This window comes from Euprymna scolopes, chromosome 21 (assembly GCF_053919585.1).
Source record: "Euprymna scolopes isolate OS-2025 chromosome 21, ASM5391958v1, whole genome shotgun sequence".
Classification (NCBI taxonomy): Eukaryota; Metazoa; Mollusca; class Cephalopoda; order Sepiida; family Sepiolidae; genus Euprymna; species Euprymna scolopes.
In genome coordinates this window covers 31,293,188-31,311,223 of record NC_136502.1, presented here as the reverse complement: position 1 = coordinate 31,311,223, position 18,036 = coordinate 31,293,188, and the positions used below count along the sequence as shown (strand labels likewise).

The window sequence follows — 18,036 nt, the reverse complement described above, 5'->3', positions numbered from 1 at the left end:
GCAATCTTATAAAATCAATTCTCTATTGAATATTATGTCCTACGAGGAATAATTTGCCCCGTGGACTAATTTGTTAAAAAAAAAATTAAAAGTAATAATGATATTGCCATTCATCTTATTTCGTCTGTGTTTGTTTACAATATCACGTCAGCTGATATTTGGGCTTGAGGATGAATGCCCTGAAAAAGTCACTACTGATTAATGCGTAGTTTTAAAATATGCAAACGAAGAAATGATTTGCGGCGATTTTAAATAGGACCCCCTCTTTTATCATAACTTGAACTCATTAATAAGCAAAAATTAGAATTGAACGGTGAGGTAAACCCGGGCTTGAACAGGGGATCATCTAATCTGTAGTCTTATGCTCTGTCACTATATCTCCAGGTTACAATAATTCTGTGTGTGTGTGTGTGTTTTTTTAAAGAAAAAAATGATTTGCTGAGATTTTATTATCTCTCTTATCCGGTGTAACGGAAAATAGTCCCCTTTAAAAATTCTATAAGAATGAAAGACTATTTTTAGGATCGGATTTTTTCGATTTTCGATACTTATCGGGTGAATTTCTGTACAAAACATATATAAGAACAGTGCCAGACATATAAATTATGTTTGTGTGAAATTTGCGAAAGATATGCTCAGACGTTTCGGAATCTATAAGGAAAGAAACTCACACACACAAAGTGACTTTTATATGATAATAAATGTAGATATAGATACTCTTTAATTAAACTCAATACTTGTATTGTTTCATATATTAAAATATTTTGCAAATTAGGTTGTCTAGAGTTTGAATCACTTGCAATTGTCTTGTTTCTGATAGGTTATTCATAGAAGTATCAACTGAGTCTTATCGAATCTGAGAATTTGAACGAAATTTCGAACGGAAACATTTATTTACTTCACGGGGTTTACATGTTCTCGTTCTGTCAATCATGACTGGATAGAAGTCCTAAGTAATTCACAATTGTATTTTTCGGTCGCCTACACTGAGGATTGAACCTTCAACCTTTAGCAGAATATCATTTTTACAATTTATTTTTCCAAGTATTCTAACCACTACACCACGGGTCCTTGCGAGCAAAATGTTCTGAAAATGAAAGTCAAGATAAGAACAGTAGTCCCTAAAATCCAAAGAATGCGATTTTCTATACATTTTTTTATGTCTAATAATATGTTCATGAGGGAACGATAAGTTCGCCGCCTTAAAGAAAACAACATTACAACTTTATTTTAAAACTTTTATTAGAACAAATCAATTCAGGTAACTTGATTATGTAGTAGAGCTGACATCTATTCAATGTAACCGCCTTCTGCTTCAATCACCGACTCGATACGGGTCCGAAACTGGGAGCATGCCTTTTCTACAGGCGTTGGTGGGAGATCGGCGAATATTCGACGGATGGCGGCCATCAGGCTGGCTTTGATGTTATGGGAGGTCATGTTGATGATGTTCTCGACGTATGATCAAACGAAGTGGTCCAGTAGGTTCAGGTTGAGGAAAGAAGGGGCCAGTGAGAGAAGGGAACAAAGTCGTAGCACTCCTTCTGAAGCCAAGCCTGGGTCTCCCTGAACTTGTGAGCCAACCCCGAGTCCCGCTTACACACCCAGGGTCTGCCAGCGGCCACCTGATTGCACCAGGAGATTACCACACTTTTAGCACATCCAGATACGATTTAATATTTACTTTCAAGCTGACTTCAAGGGGTGAGGTGGCATGATATGGCCCTTACTTGAAATCACACCAAAACCATAACCGTTTCTGGAAACTTCGTTACCCTCCTACGTTGAACAGTCCAGATTTTCATTTTGAGGGTGCTGGCAATGGTCTTATTGTCATAACTTGAATCGGTAGAGAGGATGAGTTGTACAGCAGCGCATCTCCGATCTTGTTGAACAGTGTGTCACTTTCAGATATGATAGAAGGCTCCTGTCGCTCTGGCCAACTATTAGATGGTGTGCAAAAACCAAAAAAAAAAAAGAAAACCAGTTTTCATCAAACAGAAATGGAATCATGTCATCTTTTTAAGGCGACAATTTTATCATTCCACCCTGAGTGTTCAAACCAATAGAAATTACCTCTAAACGGAGTAAGCAGTTAAAAACCTCAACTATTTGAGTCGATTCACCTATACAGCTTCACACGCATATATATATATATATATATATATATATATATATATATATATATATATATATATATATATATATATATATATATATATATATATTGCTGCGTGTATAGTTGTTCAAATAGAAGATGAACTATATATTGGTAAAGGTGTATTTAAAAGGTGGCATAAAGAATATGATTAAGAAGATAAGGACGCGGTGTAAGAATATATTAAAGAGCTCAAGGGAGCCGAAAAAGTGTGAAACGGTTTTGACTTTGGGGTGATTTTGTTTTATGTGATTCTGAGAAACTCTGGCAACACAAGGACACTATGACATTAAACATAATATCCCCGAGGTGTAAATGCAATGCAATTAATAAACAAGCAAAAGAAAACATTTTTTACAGTTTAAAAAAAAAAAAAAGTTTTTAAAAATACTCACAGGAAGAACGAAGGAAAGAATAACGAACATAAAATAAAAACAAAGAAGGAAGGAAGAATGAAATAATGAAGAGATGAATAAATAACAGATATAAAAGAAAGGGTCTGAACAGATGAGAAAAAATATAATGAAGAAGAAATACAGGAATGAAGAAACAAATATCAAACAAATAATGAAAACTAGCAGGACATGTGGAAATTCCACGGAATGAGAAATACATTTAATCAACAAATGTTTTTAGAAAACTGATATTTTTTCTGGCTAGCGCAAAAATGTTTTTTTGGACAGAAAAACTAATAACCCGCAACAAATATGAGTTTATTTACATTTCTATAAAAAATATTGTCCATTGTATTTAAGTACAGAACAAACCCAAATAATTATAAATTAATAAATACTCAGAAAGTAATCGTGTGTTACATAGGTTAATACAAATTATAAAATCACATTGTAAGCAACAATCTTAATTTACTTCTTAAATCAAGCACCTCTTGGCAGACCATATTCTCCTATTTTCTTGTTTCTTTCGAATGTTCCCTTTTTATGTAACTTTTACCAATAAAGACTACTATGCTTTTGTCTAAGAGACATGTTGTGATAAAGCCGATATTTTTCTGGATGACACAAAAAATTGGGGGGGGGAGTTACAGAAAAACCAATAAGATGCATCAAATATGAGTTTATGCACATCTCTACGAAAATAGTGTCCATTATATTTTAAATATAGAACTGATCCAAATGAGATAAATTAATAAGTACTAATACTCAGAAAGTAATATCGTGCTACATAGTTCTATACAAATAATAAAATCACATTGTAAGAGACAATATTTAATTTACTCCTTAAGTTCAGTACCTCTTTTCAAATAGTGTTCTTTTTTGCCTTTTTCGAATGTTCCTTTTTACGTAACGTTTTGCACGTGAATCACTGAATAATCACTGCAAGTGAAAATTACCACAAAATCTATTTCTCGCACGATTACAGCACGTATCATATATTATTGTAATGATATTAAAAAATGAGACTATAGCAAATGGAGGGCACTCTCATATTTTTGTCTAATTTTGGCATATTGGACTTTTTAAAGTCTAATTTCGAGAATTTAGCCTTTTTGAAGCAATTTGATCTTCAAAACTTATATTTGGCCCTTTTGAAAGCTTCACGTTCAGCCTTACTAAGGAAGTGCAAACAGAATATTATATGGATAGATAAATAACGAAACATGCAAAATCGCTATAATCGATATTTCGTAAGGGGGTCGTTTTGTCAGATATTGTATGTATTAAAGAGAAAGTAACTGTGAGGTTTTATCAAGGAGTTACTTCCCTTATGCCGACTCTTTCCTTGAAAAATCTATACACAGGAGAGTTGGCTGTTCGTGTACAGCCTATCCTGCCTAAACAGAGTACAAAATAGACTTCGTGGCTTAGTGGGGGATGCCCTTTTCTCTACCCTGCAACCTCTCTCCCATAGGAGAGACGTTGCGAGCCTATCCTGGTTTTATCGTTATTTCCATGGCAGGTGCTCGCCTGAACTCCAATCTCTGGTCCCCCCCTTGCCAATCTTTCACGAAAACACCCGTCTAGCTGAATCCACTGTGAAAAATTTCCCCCACTCTATATCTGTGCCTAAATCAAAACGCGGATTCCATGAACAAAGCGTCTTTCTTAGAACTGCACGCCTGTGGAACTCTGTTCCGTCTGCCTGCTTCCCACCAGACTACAACTTGGATGTCTTCAAGTCCAACGTTAACAAATTCCTAATGAACCGCCCCTTAAGTAAACACTTCATCAAATCTCCACACTAAGGTAATTTACTTGCAATAACCCTTATCCCTGAGTGGCTTCCGGGCCTTGATAAGTGATGATCACTGTGTAAAAAAAAAAAGAAAAAAAAATTTCCTTCACGAGATTTGGCAGAAGACTACAAGGTGAGAAGGTTCAAGACAGTCACCCTAAAGTGGAAGCACTCAGGTTTTTTAATGCAATAATCGTCGTTAATTATTTAACCCGAAAGCGGCTCAATATAAGGTTACAAGAAACAAGACTTTTTCATTGTAGGCGTCAGTCGAGATCAAGGATCAGATATGAAAATCGTGTAAACAGATTGATCAGAATGCATAAAATTAATTATCCACGTTGTACTCGGCGGATAACGGATTATTTTGTCTAATAGTTTGCACCGTTTAAATAAAGTAAATTTTCGTCCAGAACATTTGGTGAAATCTTCTTAGCGGAGGGAAGTTTTTGTTTTTACACTTAGAAATAGTTTCTTACATTTGTTCTTTTTATATTTTTACTAACGGAACTCCTCGGCGTTGCCCGGGGTAAAATTGTAACGTGTTTTTTTATTAAAACTTCTTATCTTTTTGCCTCTTTATCTCTGTCTATATCGTTTTCTCTATCTCATCCACATAGCCTATTACTCTCTCTCTCTCCCTCTCTCTCTCTCCCTCACTCCGGACGTACACGCACAGACAACTCTCCTATGTATAGATTTTTCAAGGAAGGAGTCGGCATAAGGGAAGTAACTCCTTGATAAAACCTCACAGTTACTTTCTCTTTAATACATACAATATCTGACAAAACGACCCCCTTACGAAATCTACGTCAGTTTAAAGTCGAAAGATGAATATTTTTGTTGTTGTTGTTGTTTGTTTAAATTTTCGATATTATTCACCAAGGCAACGCTGATAAAAAAATATACCAACTTTAGGGTTGTTTGTTATGTACTTTTTATTTGACTCTATCCTGACACAGACATGCACGTACAAACAGTCAATTACTCTTTATATAATAGACTAGCATGACTTAGACCACGATACATTTTAGTCTACATTGCACTGTAGAGAACCTATTTTTGATTTTAGAGTAATTATTTTTATAAATAATGCTTTGTATAAAAGTTTGAAATGCAAAAGCCAGGTATCATGCATTGATTTTGCTCTAAACAGAAACATTAACTTCGAACACGCCCCTATCATATCAAAGAACCAACTCCTTTATATGCGGGGTCTTTCGGCTTTTGTGGTAATAAAACTTTTGGAATACACTTGTGATGTTAGACACTATATGGAGTTATTTTGATCCAAATCGCCTGTTATTTCTTTCATGGGATGTTTTCGATTATCTATACATATCGAAGACATACCTATCTACGAACACTGCCAGATACATGAAGTACATTCGTGTGAAATTTCATAAAAATCGGCCCAGCCATTTCTGAGTCCATAAGGAACAAACTCACTCACACGCACACAAAGTTCCTTTTATGTATAAATAGAGAAGATTATATGGTTGGTTAAGCGAATATATATATACAAATTTAACCAAAATACGATAAATAACCGAGGAAATGGAAATGCTGGAATAATCAACTAGTAAGAGAACATCACTTCTTTGTTTTAATTACTTCAAAAATGGATAAAGAAATAAAAATACAGCAATAACAGTTTATTTCTCAAACAAGTTCGACTGAAAATAGGACAAAGAAGGAAAAAAAAACTGTTTTGTTGTGTACAGGATTGCCTTTGCTGTTTGCAATTGCTTTTAACTTGGGGGGAAATCGCTTTAGCATTTTTTTCTCTTCTACTTTTTCATTTCTTCCTGCAACTTTTCTAACTCTTATTTAATTCGCCATCAACGTGCGCACACTTTGAAACGATCTCCGCATTTCCAGCTGCGTTTCTGCTTTTAACCCGAGGTTTTTTGTTTTCTTTCTGTTTAACTATTGGGCAACGTGACATTACAAAGTTCGAGTGCAAATCTTAAATAAGGAAACCTATTACTTTAACGATATGAAGAATAATCACCTATTGCTAACGGAGATTTAGTATCTGCCTGTTTGAGGTTGAAACGATACTATTACTTCGCTACAATAGTACATTAAGAGAAGTAATATCATAATTTAATGCTCAATTCGGATGAGTAGTTTAATAATAGTTCAATTACCACGATACTATCGTCTAAATTAACACCTCCTTCATTGTCGGTTAGTGTAATATTTGTTCGTTCGTAATATCATTCGCTAATAATCACGTATAAGTAATTTATAAACACAAATAAGTAAATATAAGAACATCGAAATAGAAATTTTAAGTGTGGCTCATAAAAAAGTATAACCATTCCAGTTGTAGTATGCTCACTTGATAATATCAATAACATCTATAATATAAATCTCACCTGTCTGTTCAAATTTATGTATGTATGTGTATATATGCCTGCCTTAAACTTTCGACAGACGCGATGGATTTTCACGAGATCGGTATCGTTTTGAAGGGCGACTCTTCGGACAACAAATATTTAAAAAATGGCTAAAAACATTATTCCTTCACCCTTAACTAGGAACTTTTTTACAAGGAGGGGTCACTTTTTTCGCTGGTATTTTCGAAAGTCATCCCTCTTTTCGATTGAATAGCCTTAATTTAAACCTTCGTCACTTCCGGTTTGACACAACGGCAAATACGTCACGGTTAGGGGGGGTCACGTTGCTTTTCTCCTTCGCCGTACGGATTCGAGCCTGTCTGCCTACTACTATTTTTTTTTCTCAACACACAGCTCCAAACACTGGGCAACGCCGGACACCCAGACTAGTTTAATATAAAAAATATCACCTGTCTCTATATATGTATGTATGTATGTATGTATGTATGCACGCCTAAAACTTTTGACAGACGCGTCGGAATGTGACGAAACCGGTATCATTTTAAACCTCGAACTTTCGAACGAAAAATATCGAAGAATTGGCAAAAACATTAATTCCTTCACCCTCAACGGGGCAGTTTTCTACAATGAGGTGTCGCAGATATTTTCAAAAGTCATCCAATCTTTTCGATTCGTTAGCCTTAATTTTGACGTTCGCCACTTCCGGTTTGGCCAGGGATGCAACAGCAAAGACGTCACTTTTTGTTCACGTTCTTTTCCTCCTTCACGGTACGTGTTCGAGCCTATCCGACTTCTACCATTTTCATTTTGTTTTTGTTTTTTTTGCTCAACACACATCTCCAAACACTTAGAGGGGGGGCTGTGCGAGGGATAAAGATGTGGTTAGAAACAATGCGAAGAGAGAGAAAAGTTTTAATATAGATATCTCACTATTTTGCCCCGGGAAACGTCGGGTAGCCCTGCTAGTGATTAATATACGAATAAAATATCAGACAACTTTTTCATTAAAAAAAATCAAAAATATCTAATTAAATTCTTTTAAATACCATAATTCCTCCAAATTTTTCCTACATTTTTTCGTCATTATTTCTAAGCTAGCAAGAAAATATTACTCGGGATTGAATGAGGATCAATGAATGTTCCACACTTCTAATATTTTTTTATTGTAATGCAAATTGGTGAAAAAGCTCATTCGCCAATCAAATCTAAATTGCCTGCTCTATCAGGAACCTATGCACCTGGAGGATGTTTTAATACCTCCCACAGTTGTTACATATATGTCTGGCTGGTGATCATATAGCGATTAAAATGGACAGTTATTTCATTTATCAATTAATACGAGACACTTTGTTTATAAAAAGACGATATATTTAATATACATACTTCAACACAATGACGGCGTGGTAGGGGTGGTCGTCCTGCATCTGTCCGTCTCTTTGACTGTCTGTTATTGCTCCTCTTTTATTGATATCTCTTCGACCTGTTAACCTATTATTTCCTCGCCAGCTTGTTATTGCACTTTTGCTGGTTTTCGGTCTGACCCATGACCGATTGAAATCATGGATCTAGGTCGCTCCAAATCTCGGGACCTCCATTGTTTATTTTCGTTTGCTTGGATATAACTTAGGTCACCTTTCCAGGAACCGACACATTTTTCCTTTCCTGCTTGCCTAGGTGCAGCTTAGGTCACATTTCCTGGAATTTCCAGTGTTCTTCCTGTTTGCCTGGACATTAGTTCGCTCGCACCTCTCCTTAACACAGTAACTTAGTCCACAATTTATTGTTGTATACACTGCACTTTAGAGAACCTACTGTTGATTTTATAAAATTATTTTTTATATAAAAATTGGTATTAAAATTTAAAATGCAAAAGTCAAGTATCATGGGTTCATTGTGCTCTAAACATAAATATTTTTTCGAACGCGTCGCGCCTTATCATAGAGCCTCTGTTGTATATTATACACCGAATCCTTCTGCTTGTGGGGTGAAAAAACTTCCCAAATGTATTTGTGATGTTAGGTTGTATAAAAGTGTTAACTTTAGTTAAAGTTGCATTGTTTCTTTTTCTGACGGGATTTTGTCGATAACTAGCATATATTCCGATACAAAACCTATCTAAGAACACTCCTGAGCACATAAGATACACGTTAGAGAATGGATAGAGAGAGGGGGAGTGTCAATTATAGTGTAGACACGTTGACCGGAAATCAAGATCAGCTGATTTGCTTGCGTGTTAGTCATGTGATCAGGTTAGCTGAATCGAGAAGATTTGTTTGGAACTTGGAAGAGAGCGGACAGCTTCGCCGTTGTCTCCTCCCCTTCGCTGGGGGGGGGAGCGAACACTGACGTGGTAGAAATAAGACCTAGGAGAAAAAAAAACAACACAGGCCAAATTCACTTTCTATTCTTCTGCGAACGATCATGAAGGTGAATAAAAAAACTATAGAACCAATTTCTTGTCTTGGAGTTAAATAAATCTTCGTCCCCAAAAACAGGTATCAAGTCTCCCTCCCAGACGAGAATTTCCAGATGGACCAACGAAATGGCAGAATGTATGTTGAAGATACATGACATGTCACACACATATTCACACTTAACAGCATATGAACATATGTAATAGAAAGACCACTAGATGAACACACACACAAGACATTAACTCGGATAGGATAATCAAACACGCAATCTTTTATGAATAGACACGTTTTAATATATCATCTCCATTCCAATTTCAACCAATATACAACAAACGCTCATTTTATGATACGACAACGTAACAGTATGAGAAATTTCAAAAAAAAATATTAGTCCAGTCGCTTGTAAGTCCATAGAGAACGAATTAGCTCACTCACAGACACACAAAGTTCCTTTTATATATAAGTAGATAGATGTGTCTGCTTTCATCACATGTTTAACACTATTTCTCCTCTGTATCTATTTCATTTTCAACAATGATAAAATAAATAAAAGAGTTTATATGTGTTTGTGTGACGCCGACACTTTTTTTATTAGCGCCGTTACGTTTCGTCTTTTTAATTAAGAAAAAATAAAATTTTTCATGCAGGAAAAACATTTGGGAGACGTCCACTGAGTTTTCCTCGAGGTTTTATTCTAAGAGAATTCACTTATATAGAGAGAGATTAATGTTCCCATGCCAGTTCTTTGCTTCTTAATTTTAACTTTCTTACTTAATAAACCAGTGAGGCACACGGACTCAAACATCGATAATATTCGCCAAGATTATTAGTTTTCTGCATCATTTTGCCATTTCTCATTTGCACGGCTTCCCGGAGAGAACTGACTGAAGACCTTAGCTTTCTCCCGCTCAAAAACGTAACATTATTGATCATCGTTTAACTTTGTTTTGTCTACCGTGTTTTGACCCTTGTTGATCTTGCCTTGTCCTAACGTCACCCGTCTCTTAGTACGATTGTGTTTGTCGATCTGGGTTATCCTGGCATGCACTAAATGTAAACCTTGTCAAAATTCACACTAGCTTACTCAATCCTTGCTGACGTAGGACTCCTTATATGTAAGATTTCTAGATGATTTGTTACAGAAATACATTACTCCATTAGCAAAGAAAATTCAATATGTATGTTTCTGCCTAAAAAACTGGCTAATTTGTTTACTTTGTTTTGTTTTAGTCAAAATACAGAGACGAGTTTTACTGCAGTGTACTTTCCATGAATCCTCTATCTTCAGCTCCAGCTCCGTATAACCCTTAAAATCACCCACCTTTACTCCCTGACATTTTTATTCATTATTTTAATCTCTACAAGAAATCCGAAATTAGACAGAATAACTCTTTTTAATGCATAGGTTTTGCAGTGACCCAGGAAAACGGCATTTTTTAATATTGGGGGGGGGGACTTGAGTCCGTATTACAATCCACAGAGGTTCGAAAAAGTTGTCAAAAAACAAATATATAACAAATAAATGTTATCAACGACATAAGTTAGTTTTCTACCTGACTAGATCAGTATTTAATAAATGTTACCGTGACATTTATTTGGTTGGTTTCGACCACTATTTTGTTTTATTTCTTATTTTGAAGTGATTATCGAGTTTTGTTTTTCGATAGCGCTTTATATTAACCGTTTTTCGAATCGAATAAACATTTTACGTGAAAGAAACAGACTAAAAACTTTCCAGTTCGGTAGAAGAGTAAAATGTCTTGGCTTTCATAACATTTTTTTTTATATATATTTGTTGTCTGACAACTTTTTCGTGTCACTGTAGATTGTAATACAAATCCCAAAAATTTTATTGCATTAGTCTAGAATTATTTCTCGTGTTCTGATTAAGAACAGAAACGATACTACACTTTATTTTCAACCAAGCAAGTCCAAGTAGTATTTGTCTGTTGATCTTGACCTTAACGTCTCCCATGATTAATGTCTTGCTGTGTACTTATTTAATTAAGAACCACAACTCCTTAACGTGTGTACTCTTCTATTTCCATCTCTTCCTCTTATTTCATCTTTTATACTTCTTCCTCCCTCTATCTCATTCACCATCCATTCGCTACATCTTTCTCTCGTGGACATCTCTACTGTTTTAAACACGCCCGGAGGATGGAAGACGGACAAATTCAGCAAGACAGTCTCTAAGCTAAACTGTAAAGTGTAAAGTGGAAAGTGGAAAGAGAAAAAAAAATAACTGGACTCCTACAGCTTCTATTTTCGGTCCTCTGTAAACAAGATCTTATATCTTTTCATATTGACCTTGCCACCGGAGAAAGCACTCATCAATACTTTATCACCCCGCAGCAATCATTCTGCATTAGATTTTGTAGTCAGAGGAGACGCTGCATGAGGAGGCCTTTTAATCATCATTTTTATTGATGGGTGAGCCAATTGCTATTGCTATTTAATTGCTTCCTCGCACACAAGGTCGTTTTTAATGTGGGAAAAAAACAAGCACCCTAAAAGGGGCACTCTGGAAGTAGGAAAAAATAAAAATTGCTTTAGTATAGAAGGGGTTTCCCTCCGGTGTATTAAAGACAAATAAACTTCAGTTGAGTATCAAGACATATACTACACTCTGATATTTATTTGAATCACTTTAAGTATATTTCTAGTTTGTAACTTTGCTGAGGCACACCGTGCGTTTCTCAGAAATAAATGATGGCCTCGTTGCACCCTTGACCCATATTCTTTGAACCCATTATTAACACTTCTATTATTGTTATTTTACTTTGTATACTTTTCACATTATATACAATACAGTAAAACGTTATAGTTCCTTTTTGTTGTGATCAAGTGCGGACATAGACGCTATGATAATGTACTCCTTTAGATGAATGAAATGCTCATCTAAATTTCTTTACTTCGCCCATGTATGGAGTATTGTGCCCATATTTGGGCTGGTGCATTGTGAGAAATTTAATTCTCACAAACCAATTTACTCCCTGGCAGAGGCAAAAGAAACCCACAAATTACAAAAGCCATACCTTCAACTCAAAATTTATTCAATAGCAACAGTTAAGAAAAGTCATTAGTCATGGTACAGTCCAATTGCAAAACAGTGGGTCGGTTTTGCCTCCATATCATGGAACCAGTAGTGTAAACTCCTTTTGGTGGAGTGGTAGTTCTCTTTTCCTCGAAAGAATCCATGAATATTCATGGTGTTCTCGGCGGGAATGTTGGCGCCTATAATTAGGCATAAAGCGAGTCGCTTGGGACTCTAATTGAATTGTGATAAGTTCCAATATTTGGTAAATATAAACATGAGGAAATGTTCAAGGATGTCATCGTGTACTTATGATAATTTCAGCAATATAAATATGTCTCTGCTAGTATAGATGTAATCCTTTGTTCACCAACTGTTTGGTGATATAACATAAAGAAATTGACGTAGCTTCATTCTCTGTAAAACATTAATTTGGAAGCGACCAAAAATGAGCTCTCCCCTTGCTGAGTTTTTGAGGTCAACTGAAAAATAAAAGCATGATACAAAAAAAAGGGCGCAAAGCAATTCACTTGACTCATTCAAAATTAACCAATCACGGACCGGCTACTAGAACTTTGTAGGTTTAAACAAGAAAGATGGCGGATGTCTATCGTCGAAATGTTGCTTCTTCGTGTTTTACGAGTATTTTAATGGTAGATGCTCCAATGAACTACAAGCCCTTGCATCCCCTGTAATGTTTGCTTGGTGAATGCACTTTCTTTATATCTTTACGGTTGCTCGAAATAAAATAAAAAAGTAAAAAATAATAAAATAAATTAAAACTGCGGCATGATAGAAACAGCGATAGCTTTATTATGATTATTACTCACTTGGAGTTTTCACACAGGCCAGCATCCAACATTTCCTTTCGAGAACAACCGCTGGTGTTACCTAGATTTCCAATACTCTCCATCTCTTTCGATAGCAATTGCAAATGAATTTGCATTATCACACTAGCAGTTTACCATTAATTTCTTGCTGACAAGGACCATTGGTCTTCACGGGAATTTAATTGGCAATAAGCCTCCCCTAAATCCCCAAAGTTCTGTTTGCACTTATCCAGTGGAGATTTAGTTGGTGCTTTCTCTCCTTGGTTTTTTCGTTTTCTTTTACGCTTTCAAGACTATTTGGTGTTATGCCAGTTGATACCGACACTTTGGGCGAGGGTAGCTTATACAGTATAACAGTAAGTTATTATTATAATTGTTGTTGTTGTAATTTAAAAATCTATGTAATTGGAGAACTTTACCTCCTAACAAATAGGTGAGCTAAAACTCATACTAAGAAAAGTTGTCCGTATCTTCCATTGTAACGTTATCCGGGACCCAACACGTTGTGGCCTCAGTCGCGAAGAAAGCAAAGAATAGAAAAGAACTTCAGCACGCATTTTTTTGTTGTACAACATTTATTTACTCCTTCTCTCCTCACCTCTATGACGTCCCTCGCGTGATCGTCTTCTTGGAAGTGCTCTCTTCTTTTTATAGTATTCTTTTTCCTTGCCGTGACGTCATTTCGCTCACTGCGCGGTATTTGCATATAGCGGTATGCGCTAGGTGACACAATTGAAACACAGAAATGACCAAATATATATTCTGGTTCTAGTTGACCTCGAGTAGGTTATGTACCCTAGCATACTGAAGCGGCACACATTCTAGGCGAGTCGAAGCGGCCTCCTTTGAAGGAGGGAGTTTCATGGGAATATTAAATTCGCATGCTGTCCCCATTCGTTTTATATACTCATTAGGTGAGATGACGACGTTAGAGTTTTGTAGTCCTTGCAGGGAGATATCAACGTCCTCCTTCGTACAGTGCCTGGTATTTAAAAACGTCACCCAGCTGGTACTGACTAGTCTTAACGCTGCTGAATTTTGATCTAACGAGAACCGACGTGTAAACCACGTATGAATGAATTCTTATAAATAAATTATATTAATTTATTTGCGATCATTAGGAACCAAGTCATTGAACGTATTGTCCAAGTTCTACTTGGAATGAAAATGCTTAAATACGAGAACCGTACTTGGCCTTCGGGCCAAGATAAAAGTGTATACTGCAAGCAAAGACCAGATGTGGGGGCAACCCCACATACCTGACCTTTAACCAGCTCCCATTTCCCACCTCTCAGGAGCTGGTCCCCTTTTTCCCTTCCCCCTCCCTTCACTCCTCACATTAAAAATTGGCCTTGTGCCTAATTTGCTCGGTGGGGGAGCAAATAAATACCATCTGTTCCGGCAGATACTGCAAGCAAAGACCATATGTGGGGGAAACCCCACATATAAGACCTTGGTCAATATAGGGGAAACCCTTCATACCAATTGTCACTATCCAGCTCCCCTACTCCCCGGGGAGTTGATCCCCATTTCCCCTTCACTCCTCACTTTAAAAATCGGCCTTGCTCAGTGGGAGGAGCAAATAAATACCTCAAAGTGTAGTATCTGTTCTTCAGATGCTGCACTTCAATTTATTGTTCACTGTCAGTGGAGGAGAAATCCTTCACGACTGAGACAATTTTTTTTATTTTTGTTCCTTTTCTCCACGTTAAAAAACGACCCTGGTGTCTAACTCTGTCCCGTGGGGAGGCATTGTAAATAGAAAATACGAGAACGGGGCTTTGACTAAGATATTTCCAGATTTTTTGTCGTATGGGAATTTTTATTGATAGTACACACATGGAACATTAGCCCCTTTCGAAGTAATCTCCTCCGGCTACAATGCACTTGTGGTACCGTTTCAACACCTTCTGAATGGCTCCAGGGAAGTTCTCTTGTGTGAACGTCTCAATGATCTTTCATTTCTTCAATTGTTTCATAACGACAGCCGCTAAGATTTTTCTTGAGCTTAGGGAATAACCAAAAGTCACAGGGATCAAGGTCTGGACTAGAGGGAGGCTGAGTAACTGTCTTCATGCCCATCTTGGTTAAATAATCTTTGATAAATCCGGAGTTATAGACTGGCGCATTGTCCTGGTGCAAATGTCATTAACTCGATTTAAAGAGTGCTGCCCTCTTCCAACCAAATCTCTCCCTGAGCTCCCTTAAAACCTTATGCTATTCCTTGTTGACTGTCTGCCCAGTGGGAACCCAGTATATTGTACATCATGCCCTGTTGTCAAAACAAAAAAGGGATCATCATAAGTTTCTGTGTAGATTTGCTCTGTTTGGCACTTTCTGGTCTGTGAGAACCAGCATGCTTCCACTGGGAACTCTGTCTTTTGGTCTCTGAGTCATAGCAGTAGATCCTGCTTTCATCGCAGGTTACCGTAACATCAAGAACTGCGGGATTTGAATTGATCAGCTTGACAATCTCCCTGATGTCTTTATTTCTGATCTTCTCTGAGCACTCTTAGGACAAACTTCGCATCTTCAGTTCTTCCCGAATAATTGTGTGTACAGTTCTCACATTGCCATCAAACTGTGCACTTATTGTCTCTATCCACACGCGACGGTCCTTATCCATGAAATTCTTTATTTGGCCAATCAACTCTTCAATCAATTCCACCCACACCCCTTATAATCCGTCACATACTCCCTGCCTTACTTGAATCTCTTATGCCACTCAACAACTGATGCTTGATTCATGCAAGGTAGTCCAAAACCAGCCTGAAGCATTCCATACGTTTCTGTGGCATTTTTCCAAGTTTAAATAGAATTCTATTACATATCGTTCTTCTAAAGTGTCCGTATGTCCAGATTGCATTTTTGAAATTCACCAGCTGTGACAATCAGTCTTTAGTAGGATGTATTCCAATTCTTGTTGTAACCGTTCATTTGAACCTAAAATCATTTAAAAAAAAATGGTCAGTCATCTCATAAGATGTATAGCAATAACGTAATGCATTTTCAAGAGTCTACGACAATTTTAAATGCCTGTACAAAAAAGAGTCTGAAAACTTCTTGAAGGTACCTGGTAGGTTCCTATGCAATCCCGTGCAACGCCGATGTACTTGCAGGTTGTTAAATCTATCGTTCGATCTATATGGATTTAAAACAAAGCAAATTGAGCATTTCAGAACGATTTAAATTAGACGCCTTCATAAATTGTTCTCGCGATTCCTTATTAAAGTTAAAAGCTTTCGACGTTCTATTTGCATCGATCTAATTCAATCCGCGCTTGAATGTAGGTACTTGATACCAAAATAGAATGAACACTCGAAAATATTGACAGTGTCTTACATCAGATACGACTGGGCTCAAAAGCAGTGCAATGTAAGAATTATATGAATAATTCAAATTTACCGACAAGGAAGGTGAAAGAATAGATTTCTACTTGCATACCTATATATTGCTGTGGATTCTTAAGCATGATTTGTTGTATAGTTGCCGCGAAGGACTGGTGGTAATTTAATTTAAGCATCTTGATTCATATTCTGCATTATATTACATGCAGCATTACACGAGATCTTTATGACAAATTTAGCGCAAGTCTGTTTGATAAAGTGGGGTTGTAGAAGTGTAACTTAGTTTGCGGACCAACACGTTGTATGTATCAGTCGCAAAGTAGACAAAAATAGAAAAAAACTTCTACTCACTTGTTTTGTTTTACAATGACATTTATTTCCCCATTCTTTCGGCCGTGATGTCACTCACGTGATCTTGAACGTTCTCCACGCTTCTCATGTGATCTCGAGCGTTATTTTCGTCTCTACCGTGATTTTTTAACGTTGTTATTTTCTTTTACCAGTGACGTCATTTCGCATGCCACTAAATACGCGCCTACGCGCTATGTTACAGAAGTAGTTATGGTCTACTCACCAAGAACTTGCATACGATTAATTATCAGTGATCGCTCACTGGTAACAAAAGGATGCATTCTCTAGGGTCTGAGTGGCAACAAGTCTCATTAGATTTCCATCACTCTTACCTCTTTCCATAATTGTTGCAAATCATTTTTTTGCTTTATGGCAACAGCTGTTTACCACCAAGTAATTGTAGGAGGAATTATATATGTACAACTTCTTAGAATTGAATATATCAGGTCAGCATTTAATTTGATCCATCGTCATTACAACCCAATGAATCCAGATTTGAGGATTTTCAACTTTTCCTGAAGACCCCTTAAGTTTAAACCTTAAATTTTAAATACTTTTAAAATGAAAATCATGTATAGGATTTTGATCGAAATTAGAATAAGGATTCTAGATATGAAGTTTATTATCATTGATTTTTAATCTCCGTATGTGTAGTTAAGGAAAATGAAACCAGAGGGCCCAATTATCGCTATATTTATTACGCCGGTTTTAGAAAATGTTGGCATTTTATCGTATAATATTTTACTTCTAGCACGTATAGTTATTTGGTTTGTGTTTAATGTAATGAATATAAGTTCATCCGGGGATTTCTTTTACAAGAATATGATTGGCTGGTTAATCTATTAATACCGACCTATAAAGCAGTTTGAGAGTGACGTCGACAGATATGCGTAAACATATTACCACGAATATCCGTTCAATAAAGTGACCTGCCTACATGATGACTATAACGAAGACCACTCAGTTACTTCAAAGAAATATCTCAGGACACACCAGTGTCGTTTTTCTGTAAGTTAACAATATCCCAATAAAAATGTCATTTCGAAAATAGATGATGAATTTAGATCGTGTATTATGCAATCTTTTGTTGATATAAATTTTACCTTTTTATTATGTCTATAAATTTTTTTGCGAGAAAAATCTCATAATATAATACTTATATTTTTTATTTTTTTCTTATTTTTTCAGGTAAGTACGCGGTGATTCATTGGTAACACTGTGTCTACTTGACAATGCAAGTACAGATTTGCTTCTGTCCGATACGGATATAGGTTTGATCATTTCCTTTTATTCTGTCTTTTACATTTAGCAAATTCTTTTGTTTCAATTCGTACAAAAGT

General features: G+C 36.4%; 1 protein-coding gene across 4 annotated transcripts in view; it reads left to right on the top strand.

Moving 5' to 3' along the window:
- The window catches only part of LOC145242090 (endothelin-converting enzyme homolog), a 955,595-nt gene that overhangs the window by 53,314 nt on the left and 884,245 nt on the right, over nucleotides 1-18,036 (top strand). The window contains exon 1 of one of the 4 annotated variants that reach the window (XM_080105005.1): nucleotides 17,622-17,704. The exons of the other annotated variants lie outside the window; for them this stretch is intronic. Within the exon in view, the coding sequence (XP_079961131.1) occupies nucleotides 17,634-17,704 (71 nt within the window). The 5' untranslated portion in view covers nucleotides 17,622-17,633. Of the gene's footprint in view, nucleotides 1-17,621; nucleotides 17,705-18,036 lie in introns of those variants that run through there. 4 annotated transcript variants of the gene reach the window in all.